The 12827-nt window shown below is 44.8% G+C and overlaps 1 protein-coding gene across 1 annotated transcript in view; it reads left to right on the forward strand.

Annotated features, from left to right (window-relative positions):
• The first annotated feature begins 1219 nt into the window (after positions 1-1219).
• tekt3 (tektin 3) overlaps positions 1220-12827 on the forward strand; it is a 28906-nt gene continuing 17298 nt past the window's right edge. The window contains exons 1-3 of the mRNA XM_035801245.2: positions 1220-1805; positions 6827-6910; positions 7017-7087. Of these exons, the coding sequence (XP_035657138.1) occupies positions 1221-1805; positions 6827-6910; positions 7017-7087 (740 nt within the window). The 5' untranslated portion in view covers position 1220. The remainder of the gene's footprint in view (positions 1806-6826; positions 6911-7016; positions 7088-12827) is intronic.

Genomic DNA, 12827 nt, shown 5'->3' on the forward strand with positions numbered 1-12827 from the left:
TGTTGCCATTCTTTCCCTCCCCATTGAGTAGTAAACTGTATGTATCTATCAAGATGACATCTAGATGGTTATCAACCTTAGTTATTTCTTGTGTAGGCCTACTTGAAATAAAATCATGGGAAGGAGAAAAATTGGCAACTTCAGCAACAGATAGCGACACAATGGTGATACCAAAGATATTTACAAGTAATCCAAGATTGTTCATCTGTGTCGTTATCAATGGGAGCAAATTAAGCATAGTGGACAGAACAAGCAAGGAGGTGGTCAGAGCCAAGCACGAGCTAGCGAGATGTTTTTGCATATTTCCATTGGGGAACACCTTCTCTGTAAAGTGAGTGAGCACAATAACTCAGTTCATTCACCCTTGCACTCCTTGTAAAGAACGCAAAGGTTCACGTCTACAAAACTTAATGCACTATTTTCGTAACAGATTATAGTTTTGACAACAGAAAACTGTATTGAGCTCAGGCTTTTATTTGGTGAGAAAATCAGCCGAATGTTGGCCCAGTTCCATCTCGCTGCAGACTCTCTCACTGATGGCCACTGGGCTTCCTCTCCTCGCCATATTGGTGGGGAGTGAAAATTTCAACCGGATGCTTGAGAATTATACATTCAGTGAAACATCTGGCCCCTTGTTCTAGCTGTCGTGATAACCAGTAGGAAGCATGTCGGCAGGCACGTCAATACAACAACGGTGAACTGGTCGCCGGCTTATCGGCTCCTTGTGTAGCCGAATCAGTCACTCAATTACCTGATTCGCTTTCCATACACCCACTCCTTTCGACATACCCACTTGCCTATACTCCCGTTGCCATATTGGTCTGCTTCTACCTATACTTGTGGAAACTGCCGAGCAAGTATAGCATCATCACTTCAGATTTTTGTATCTTATTGCCTTCAAAGATTCTCAATTAAATCAGTCGTCATGACATGTTTAGTGAAGCATTTGTTGACTGCAAACGACGATAGAATGACTCAACTGTTTGACAGATAATCATCAATTTATTGACAAAATGGCTAAATCACGACTCTTTTTCAATCCTAGAAGACATTAGAATGTGTTGGTCTTGTGAAAATCTAAGAGACAGATACCAATCTTTCTCAGTCTTATAAAGACTTAATGATAACAGATGACATGTGATATGCAAATACACTAATACACAGATCCAATATTGCATGTTTTCAGGAGAAAAGAAGAGCCCTGAGAAGACGAGCGACAAATGGAGCTAATGGGATCCACCTTGACGGCGGAGTACACCCGACCCAAAACCAGCCAATACTTCCCAGCCATCTCCAACATGGTGTCCTCCTACCGGAGCAACCAGCCTGTGCTGGCCATGAACCCCAGTGCCAACCAGCCCTGGAGGACTAACGCCTACTACCGCACAGGCAGCACTGCCGCCATCCCCTCCCTCTCCTCCATCCAGAGGGAGAACCTAGGCTTCGACCTGGTCCGGGCCAAGACCATGTTCTACCCGTCAAACCGGTCAGCCATGATCACCCGCTACACCCCAGACGACTGGTACAAGTCCAACCAGAGCAACTACCGTGAGTCGGAGTCGTCCAGGAACAGTGCGGAGCGGCTGAGGAGGGATACCATCAGGTTGATGCAGGATAAAGAGCAGCTGACAAGGAGGACCCAGGAGACCACCAGTAAGAACATTGGTGAACGCCTCAACGACATCAGTTTCTGGAGGTCAGAGTTGAACCATGAGATAGACAACATGGTGAGCGAGATCATGGCCCTCACTGAGGTGAAGAGAAGGCTGGAAAGAGCCCTGCAGGAGACCGAGGGGCCTCTGCAGGTAATGGTGTGTGTGCGTGCGTGCATGCACGCTTGCACGTGTGCGTGCTAAGCTCTATGTAAGAGTGTCCTGTAACTCCAACAGTACACAATGCATTCACACAGAAATGCAGATTGTGTAGTATAAAGCATAACAAACTCCATCTCCAGTGCACCTATTTAATCATCCATGCATGTCACTTACTCAACACAGGATCTTACTGTGTCTGATGGTGGTGGATAAAGTGACAGTAGAGTTATTGGTTCTTCACACAACTTCAGAGCAGACGGGGTCATCATTCACAATACTCTAAATTAGGTCACACGTGTCCTGTTAAGGTTGTTGGGCAACCAGGCAACCTTCCACAGAACAGCACCGGTGGTAATAATAATATAATAATAATAATATATGCCATTTAGCTGACGCTTTTATCCAAAGCGACTTACAGTCATGTGTGCATACATTCCACATATGGGTGGTCCCGGGAATCGAACCCACTACCCTGGCGTTACAAGCGCCATGCTCTACCAACTGAGCCAAAGAAGGTGGTCATTTGGTGGTCATTTGTCCTAACCCAAAGTTCTTTGGGGTGTATAGTAGCGACAACTTGATCTGGCTGGAGATCTGGTGACATGAAGGACCCACACATGGTAGTGGAGATCAGGTAGCAATAGATCGTTTTCAGAGAGGACCTCTAATAAGTAATTGGAACCTATGAAAAGAATGTATACTCACTGTATAGAGAGTCATACCAATCAAATCATAATTTGTGTATATACAGTACCAGTCAAAAGTCTGGACACACCTACTCGAATCAAGTGGAGAAGATGCAGGTCTCCCTCCACAATATTCACCCAAGGAATGCTCTTTGTTTCAAGATTATTTTTCGCGTTGGAACTCTAACACGTTCAAAAGTGAATACTAGAGCAATATTTCTAACATAGAATGTTGAGAATGGTCAGAGGCGATCTATAGAACACTAATGTAAATTGTATTTGTTATTTTGTGATGTCATTAAAAATGTTATAAAGGAAATACTGTAATTGGGAAAGTATACCCACTACATGTGAAAAGTTTCCATGCTATGCATTGTGCATGTCATTTGAAAAATGATTAAAGTGTTTTTGATAACAGAGGGATGTGATCAAATAAAATCAAACTTTTTGTCACATGTTCCGAATACAACAAGTATAGACCTTTCCGTGAAATGCTAACTTACAAGCCCTTAACCAACAGTGCAGTTCAAGAAGAGTTAAGAAAATATTTACCAAATAAACTTAAGTAAAAAATAATAAAGAGTAACACAATAAAATAACAATAACGAGGCTATATACAGGGGGTACCGGTACCGAGTCAGTGTGTACAGGTTAGATGAGGTAAATTGTACATGTAGATAGAGGTGAAGTGATGATGCATAGATGATAAACAGCGAGTAGCTGTCAATGTAAATAGTCCGGTGACCATTTAATTAATTGTTCAGCAGTCTTATAGATTGGGAGTAGAAGCTATTAAGGAGCCTTTTGGTCCTAGAGTTGGCACTCCGGTACCACTTGCTGTGATTTGAGAAACTATAAGAGATAATTGTTTTACCTTACTTTGTACAAGTGACAAGTCACGCCCCCGAGTGAGGTCAGAGAGTGTGTCAGTCTGACGGAACCAAACTGTGTAAATCACTGGTGCAACTGATAAGCTGTCCTAAGTAAAGTATCTTTGAAAGCGAATTTAAGTAGGACCGTCCTACTACTCTGCTCAAACCACCGTATTACACTACTCTCATTACCCCACTGGGAACCATCGACCTGGCTGGCTAGCCTATCTTCAAAGAAGCATCTTCACGAGCGAATGGAAGGAACATAAACTCTGTTGTCCTGTTCAGGTTTACACGACAAGTCACTGGATACCAGACAACTACAGAAGAAAACAACAATAGAAGTCTTGTTGGAACCCTTTTGGACAATCAGAGCCTGACAAGCATGCCTGTAAAAGACCCAACCCCCTTTCCAAGGAGGCCTGGTTCAGAGAGAGATACATGGTGAACCCAGACATTTCATATATAAACTATCATGAATACTTGCTCAAAGAAGACGGCGGTTTGCGTGCAAAGTATATGATTACTGTTAGAGTATTACGTTACAATCTTATTAAGTTAGAGTAACAAGCAGCCATGTTGTGTCATTTTGCTAGGGACCTGTTTTTAACATGTTAAGTGTGTATGTTTATCCCGTGTTGCCATTTAAGTAGCTAGTAAATAAATAATTAAACCTATATGTGTAATACTTAATCATTGCAGGTGCAAGGAGGTTACAACTGTTCAGAATGATGATATGATACACGGTTATGATTTAGAAGTTGACTGTTTATAGATGTGATAGGTAAAGACCTTTTCGAGTTGACTTTGGGAGATGGTAACTCTTAAAAGAACCACTCTCAATGTGCCCAAATCCTAATGAGTTCATTGTTACATTATTAATTTAAATTGGGTAACAATTAAACATAGTTAGTTGATTAGATAAATAACAGTCCTCAAATTAACGTTAAAGTCAAGTCACGACATAAGTATTCAGACCCTTTGCTATGAGGCTCGGAATTTAGCTCAGGTGCATCCTGTTTTCATTGATCATCCTTGAGATGTTTCTTCAACTTGGAGTCCACCTGTGGTAAATTCAATTGATTGGATATGATTTGGTAGGTTTACAGCCTTATTCTAAAATTAATGGAATAGTTTTTTTCAATATCCCATAATGACGAAGCAAAACTGTTTTTTTAGATTTTTTTGCTAATTTATTAAAAATGAAAATATGACATTTACATAAGTATTTAGACCCGTTACCCAGTATTTTGGTGAAGCACCAATTGGCAGCGATTACAGCCTTGAGTCTTCTTGGGTATGACGCTTCAAGCTTGGCACACCTGGACTTGGGGAGTTTCTCCCATTCTTCTTTGCAGATCCTCTAAAGCTTTGTCAGGTTGGATGGGGAGCGTCGCTGCACAGCTATTATCAAATCTCTCCAGAGATGTTTGATTGGGTTCAAGACCAGGCTCTGGCTGGGCCACTCAAGAACATTCAGAGACTTGTCCCGAAACCAGTCCTGTGTTGTCTTGGCTGTGTGCTTAGGGTTATTGTTTTGTTGGAAGGTGAACCGTTGTCCCTATCTGAGGCCCTGAGCACTTTGGAGCAAGTTTTCATCAAGGCTCTCTCTGTACATTGCTCCGTTTTTCTTTCCCTCAAGCCTGACTAGTCTCCCAGTCCCTGCAGCTAAAAACATACCCACAGCATGATGCTGCAACTACAATTTTTTACCATAGGAATGGTGCCAGGTTTCCTCCAGACGTGACGCTTGGCATTCAAAGATGCCTTTTGGCAAATTCCAAGCAGGCTGTCGTGCCTTTTACTGAAGTGTAGCTTCCGTCTGGCCACTCTACCATTAAGGCCTGTTTGGTAGAGTGCTGCAGAGATGGTTGTCCTTCTGGAAGGTTCTCCCATCTCCAGAGAAGAACTTTGGAGCTCTGTCAGAGTGACCATCGAGTTCTTGGTCACCTCCCAGACCAAGGCCTTTCGCCCCAATTGCTCAGTTTGGCAGGGAGAGTCTTGGTGGTTCCAAACGATGGAGGCCACTGTGTTCTTGGGGACCTTCAATGCTGCAGACATTCTTTGGTACCCTTCCCTGGATCTGTGCCTCGACACAATCCTGTCTCGGAGCTCTAAGGACAATCATTCAAACTATTGGCTTTGTTTTTGCTCTGACATGCACTGTGAACTGTGGGATCTTATATAGACAGGCGTATGCCTTTCCAAATCATGTCCAATCAATTTAATTTACCACAGATGGACTCCAATCGAGTTGTAGAAACATCAAGGATAACAAATGGAAACAGGATGCATCTGAGCTCAATTTTGAGACTCATAACAAAAGTTTTTTTTAAAACTCTTTTGAGACTCATAACAAAGGTTTTTTTCTTAACTCTTCTTGAACTGCACTGTTGGTTAAGGGCTTGTAAGTTAGCATTTCACGGAAAGGTTGTTGTATTCGGCGCATGTGACAAAAAGTTTGATTTGATTTGATCACATCCCTCTGTTAACAAAAACACTAATCATTTTTCAAATTACATGCACAATGCAGGGTTTTTAGGGTTTTTTATTTTCATAAATTCGCTAAAAAATCAAATCACTTTTTCACTTTTTCATTATGGGGTTTGGGGGGAGATCAAAGAGGAATACTTTCCAAATGCACTGTAAATCAGGAATGCAGACATGCTAGCTCATTATATCTGTATGAGTGACTGTGTCCAACACAATACCCCCTGTTGTTATGTTGGACACATAATGACCAAAAAGAGGATGTTATATTTTTCTCAATGACATGTAAAAAAAAAAAAAAAAAGTTGAAGGAAATACATTACTACACAACAAAACCCCTAACTAAATCAAGCCTGAGGGTCTTGTAAGTATAAAAGCAAGGCTTGCTTTCATGTAATAAAAAAAACATTGAAAAGATAGCGGAATGGGATAATGTCTTACTGTGTTGTGTGAAGAATCAAATACTTACCGTGTATGCGGTACAAATCCCATTATTGTGGGAGCACCTCCTGTAAGAGTATAAATTAGGCTGTTTGAGAAGGTTTGAATTCGAAGACACCTGCCTACACATTGTTTCAAGTACAACAGACCAACATACCTACTTCAGTAGGTCAGAGCTGTGTGCTGGAAAATCTGGTTAGAGAATGGGTGGAGTGGGCATTGTGGTACGCATGTGAATTTCCATTAATTTTCAGCTAAAACATTGTTTTTTGTTTTCAATATTAGATAACGTAGAGTTATTTGGCCATTAGATTGGAAGACCATCCTTCTACCACACCAGACTCTGTCTGTACTTTACACTACTGCACTAATATATTTCCTATATAGTGCCTACTTTGGGCCAGAGCCCATCGGGCTCTAATCAAAAGTAGTGCACGATGGGCCCTGGTCAAAAGTAGTTCACCATGTAGGGGAATAGGGTGCCATTCGGGACACTAAATTAATATTGTGTGACCATCAACAGGTGTCCCAAGAATGCCTGTATCACAGAGAGAAGCGAATGTCCATTGATCTGGTTCACGACAACGTGGAGAAAGATCTCATAAGGGTACAAACAAAGACATGTCAATACAATCATGACTTATGACTATTAATCCTAATGATCAGAACCTTATTAACTGAGCTGATACCTGTTTTGCTCATTATGTAACCAGGAAGTGGAGACCATTAAGTCATGCCAGGAGAGGATGAGGAGACATCTAGACAAAGCCATCGCTCAACTAGCGTGAGTCTACACTCCTAGAGTATGGACAGGACTACTGTATAATAGGCCTTCACTGTTTGAAAACTACATATCAAATCCTCCAGTGTAAAAAAAAAGAGAGAAATCAACACAGAGAGTGTTAAATCAACACTGACTGTGTTAAGTCTGTGGACCCATATAGACACCAGAACCGTATTAAAATACATACTGTTTGGTGTACAGCCTTATTCAAATATTTCCCAGAGTGCCTTGTCTTTCGTGTAAATTGTATTACCACTCATGACTATATTTGTTAGGGACAGTGACATGTTTGTTGCATTCATCCATTTTCAGTCCTATGGACTTCACCAAGTGAGATCCTAAGTGAGTAAGTTTTTATTTTTAGTATTTAACACAATACCATATGTATTTCATAAGGCCTTATATTATTAAGGAGCTAGTTCAACCCTAAAAATCATACGCATCACTTTGAACCAAAACCATGCCCATCAGTATCATATTTCCAAGCATGCTCTATAGCAGGTTGATTCTGAGAATTGTTTACTTCAATATCTATGTTTGTGGATAATTGATTGGTTACTCTTATACTTAACAAAGATAAATCACATATTAGAATCTGAACTCTGGCTAGTTTCCAGTAGGAACCACCCAAAGCGTTGTAAGGCAGAATTATGTGACCTGAGGGTAGGGTTGTCCTCTTGCTCAGTTGTGCACCAGGGCCTCCCACTCCTCCTTCTATTCTGGTTAGAGACTGTTTGCACTGTTCTGTGAAGGGAGTAGTATGCAGCGTTGTACGAGATATTCAGTGTCTTGGTCATTTCTTGCATTGAATAGCCTTAATTTCTCAGAACAAGAATAGACTGACGAGTGTCAGAAGAAAGGTCTTTGTTTCTGGTCATTTTGAGCCTGTAATCAAACCCACAAATGCTGATGCTTCAGACACTCAACTAGTCTAAGGAAGGCCAGTTGTATTGCTTCTTTAATAAAACAACAGTTTTCAGCTGTGCTAACATAATTGCAAAAGGGTTTTCTAATGATCAATTAGCCTTTTAAAGTGATAAACTTGGATTAGCTAACACAACGTGCCATTGGAACACAGGAGTGATGGTTGCTGATAATGGGCCTCTGTAATACCTATGTAGATATTCCATTAAAAATCTGCCGTTTCCAGCTACAATAGTCCTTTACAGCATTAACAATGTCTACACTGTATTTCTGATCAATTTGATGTTATTTTAATGGACACTTTTTCCGTTTGTTTTTAACTCTTGTCCTTCCTCAACCTCTCCCATATATTATTTTTCTATTTGCCATATCTTTCAAACTGTGGTCACGCCTTGGTCCTTAGTATTTTGTGTTTTCTTTCTTTATTTGGTCAGGCCAGGGTGTGACATGGGTCTATTTTGTGGCGTGTTCCTGTCTTTGTGTTTGCACCAGATAGGGCTGTTTTGATTTTCATTATTTCATTTCATTATTTTTGTAGTTTCTGCATGTATAGTTTTTCCTTCATTAAAATATATCATCAATCATTATCACGCTGCATTTTGGTCCGATCCTTGTTCCACCTCTTCGTCAGACGAGGAGATAGAAGAGAGCCGCTACAGAATCACCCACCACAACTGGACCAAGCGGCGTGTCAACAGGCAGCGACAGCAGAAGCAGCGAAAGGAGGAACGGACATGGGAGGATGAATTGTTCGGAGAAGGACCCTGGGATCAGCCTGGAGAATATCGCCGCCCCAAATAAGAACTGGAGGCGGCGAGAGCTGAGAGGTGCTGGTATGAGGAGAAGCAACAGCGGCAGCAGGAGCAACAATATCGGGACTACACTACTTGGGAGGAAATAGACAGGTGGGCGGTCGACCCAGAGAGAGTGCCGGAGCCCGCCTGGGATTCGCTGGAGCAGTGCGAAGCAGGTTATCGGAGAATGGAGTTGGCGAAGCAGGCATGGCGGCGCGGACGGAAGACCGAGAGTCAGCCCCAAAAATGTATTGGGGGTGGGGGGTGGCTCAGGGAGAGTGTGGCAGAGTCAGGAGTCAGACCTGAGCCAACTCTCCCTGTTTATCGTGAGGAGCCAAGGAGGAGACCAGAACCAGAGCCGGTGTTAGAGGTGAGCGAAGCAGAGACTGTGAAGGAGTTAATGGGTAAATTGGAGGAGAGAGTAATGAGGGAGTTGCTAGTTTGGTGCTTTAGGTACGATATTCGTCCGACGGAGCGTGTCGGGGATTTGATGGCACCCGGGTCAGCGCTCCATACTCGTCCTGAGGTGCGTGTTAGTCGGCTGGTGAAGATTGTGCCAGTCTCACGCACCAGGCCTCCTGTGCACCTCCCTAGCCTTGCACGTCCTGTGCCAGTCCTGCTCTCAGGCTCTCCAGTACACCGGTCCATCCTGTGCCACCTTCACACACCAGTCCTCCGGTGGCAGCTCCCCGCGCCAGGCTTCCTGTGCGTGTCCTCGGTCCAGTACCACCAGTGCCAGCACCACGCACCAGGCCTTCAGTGCGTCCCGCCTGTTTAGCGCTGCCAGAGCCTTTCTCCTCTCCTGCGCTGCCGGAGCCTCCCGCCTGTTCAGCGCTGTCGGAGCCTTTCTCCTCTCCTGCGCTGTCGGAGTCTCCCGCCTGTTTAGCACAGCCAGAGCCTTCCTCCTCTCCTGTGCTGCCGGAGTCTCCCGCCTGTTCAGCGCTGCCAGAGCCTTCCTCCTCTACAGCGCTGCTGGAGTCTCCTGCCTGTTTAGCGCAGCCAGAGCTGCCAGCTTGCATGGAGCAGCCGGAGCTGTCTGTCTGCATAGAGCAGCCTGAGCTGTCAGCCTGCATAGAGCAGCCTGAGCTGTCAGCCTGCATGGAGCAGCCAGAGCTGCCAGTCTGCATGGAGCAGCCAGAGCTGCCAGTCTGCATGGAGCAGCCAGAGATGTCAGTCTGCATGGAGCAGCCAGAGCTGCCAGTCTGCATGGAGCAGCCAGAGCTGCCAGTCTGCATGGAGCAGCCAGATCTGCCAGTCTGCATGGAGCATCCAGAGCTGCCAGTCTGAATGGAGCAGCCAGAACTGCCAGTTTGCATGGAGCAGTCAGAGCTGCCAGTCTGCACAGAGCTGCCAGTCTGCATGGAGCAGCCAGAACTGCCAGTTTGCATGGAGCAGTCAGAGCTGCCAGTCTGCACAGAGCTGCCAGTCTGCATGGAGCAGCCAGAGGTACCAGTCTGCATGGAGCAGCCAGAGCTGCCAGTCTGCATGGAGCAGCCAGAGCTGCCAGTCTGCATGGAGCAGCCAGAGAAGCTAGATCCGCCAGTCAGCCAGGATCCGCCAGTCAGCCATGATCTTCCAGATCCACCAATCAGCCATGATCTTCCAGATCTGCCAGTCAGCCAGACTCTTCCAGATCCGCCAGTCAACCAGACTCTTCCAGATCCGCCAGCCAGCCAGGATCTGCCGGAGCCCACTACCTGCCTGAGCTTCCTTTCAGTGCTGAGCTTCCCCTCAGTGCTGAGCTTCCCCTCAGTGCCGAGCTTCCCCTCAGTGCCGAGCTTCCCCTCAGTGCCGAGCTTCCCCTCAGTGCCGAGCTTCCCCTCAGTGCCGAGCTACCCCTCAGTGCCGAGCTGCCCCTCAGTCCCGAGCTGCCCCTCAGTCCCGAGCTGCCCCTCAATCCCGAGCTGCCCCTCAGTCCAGTGGGGTTCTGGGTGAGGACTACTAGGCCATGGTCAGCGGCGTTACAAGGGGACTACTAGGCCATGGTCATAGGACGCGTTACAAGGGGACTAAGACTTGGTTGGAGTGGGGTCCACGTCCCGAGCCGGAGCCGCCACCGTGGACTGACGCCCACCCGGACCCTCCCCTATGGGTTTAGGTGTGCGGCCGGGAGTCCGCACCTTGGGGGGGTTCTGTCACGCCTTGGTCTTAGTATTTTGTGTTTTCTTTCTTTATTTGGTCAGGCCAGGGTGTGACATGGGTCTATTTTGTGGTGTGTTTTTGTATTGGGGTTTTAGTAGGTATTGGGATTGTGGTTGAGTAGGGTTGTCTAGGAAAGTCTATGGTTGCCTTGAGGCGGTTATTAATCAGAGGCAGGTGATTTCATTGTCTCTGATTGGGAACCATATTTAGGCAGCCATATTCTTTGTGTGTTTCGTGGGTGATTGTTCCTGTCTTTGTGTTTGCACCAGACAGGGCTGTTTCGGTTTTCATTATTTCATTTAATTATTTTTGTAGTTTCTGCATGTATAGTTTTTCCTTCATTAAAATATATCATGAATCATTATCACGCTGCATTTTGGTCCGATCCTTGTTCCACCTCTTCGTCAGAGGAGGAGATAGAAGAGAGCCGTTACAACTGTACTTTTTCAAAAAAGTTCTTAACCTATATATGTTTTACGGACACAGTATGTTTTACATTAGTTATCTTGCTGTTATTAGTCCCAACTTCAGCTCCATTCAACCCCTCCCATCTATCTCTTAACACCATCCTAATTGGATTTCTATTTGCCATATATTTTTCAACTAAGCTGGGATGTTTAACAAAAGTTCTGAACCTTTCTATTCTCATTGTTTCTACAGATTCATGTACTTCCGCCGCCGACAGAGATGGCCGCCTCGCTTCGCGTTCATAGAAAACTATGCAGTTTTTTGTTTTTTTTACGTGTTATTTCTTACATTAGTACCCCAGGTCATCTTAGGTTTCATTACATACAGTCGAGAAGAACTACTGAATATAAGATCAGCGTCAACTCACCATCAGTACGACCAAGAATATGTTTTCCGCGACGCGGATCCTGTGTTCTGCCTTACAAACAGGTCAACGGAATGGATCGCATGCAGCGACCCCCAAAAAACGACTTCGTAAAAGAGGGAAACGTAGCGGTCTTCTGGTCAGACTCAGGACACGGGCACATCGCGCACCACTACCTAGCATTCTTCTTGCCAATGTCCAGTCTCTTGACAACAAGGTTGATGAAATCCGAGCAAGGGTAGCATTCCAGAGGGACATCAGAGACTGTAACGTCCTCTGCTTCACCGAAACATGGCTCACTGGGAAGACGCTATCCGGGCGGTGCAGCCAACGGGTTTCTCCACGCATCGCGCCGACAGAAACAAACATCTTTCTGGTAAGAAGAGTGGCGGGGGCGTATGCCTCATGACTAACGAGACATGGTGTGATGAAAGAAACATACAGGAACTCAAATCCTTCTGTTCACCTGATTTAGAATTCCTCACAATCAAATGTAGACCGCATTATCTACCAAGAGAATTCTCTTCGATTATAATCACAGCCGTATATATCCCCCCCCAAGCAGACACATCGATGGCTCTGAACAAACTTTATTTAACTCTTTGCAAACTGGAAACCATTTATCCGGAGGCTGCATTCATTGTAGCTGGGGATTTTAACAAAGCTAATCTGAAAACAAGACTCCCTAAATGTTATCAGCCTTTCGATTGCGCAACCAGGGGTGGTAAAACCTTGGATCATTGTTACTCTAACTTCCGCGACGCATATAAGAACCTGCCCTGCCCCCCTTTCGGAAAAGCTGACCACGACTCCATTTTGTTGATCCCTGCCTACAGATAGAAACTTAAAAAAGAGGCTCCCACGCTGAGGTCTGTCCAACGCTGGTCCGACCAAGCTGACTCCACACTCCAAGACTGCTTCCATCACGTGGACTGGGACATGTTTCGTATTGCGTCAGATAAAAATATTGACGAATACGCTGATTCGGTGTGCGAGTTCATTAGAACGTGCGTTGAAGATGTCGTTCCCATAGCAACGATTAAAACAT

Source organism: Oncorhynchus keta, chromosome 24 (assembly GCF_023373465.1).
Source record: "Oncorhynchus keta strain PuntledgeMale-10-30-2019 chromosome 24, Oket_V2, whole genome shotgun sequence".
NCBI classification, from domain to species: Eukaryota; Metazoa; Chordata; class Actinopteri; order Salmoniformes; family Salmonidae; genus Oncorhynchus; species Oncorhynchus keta.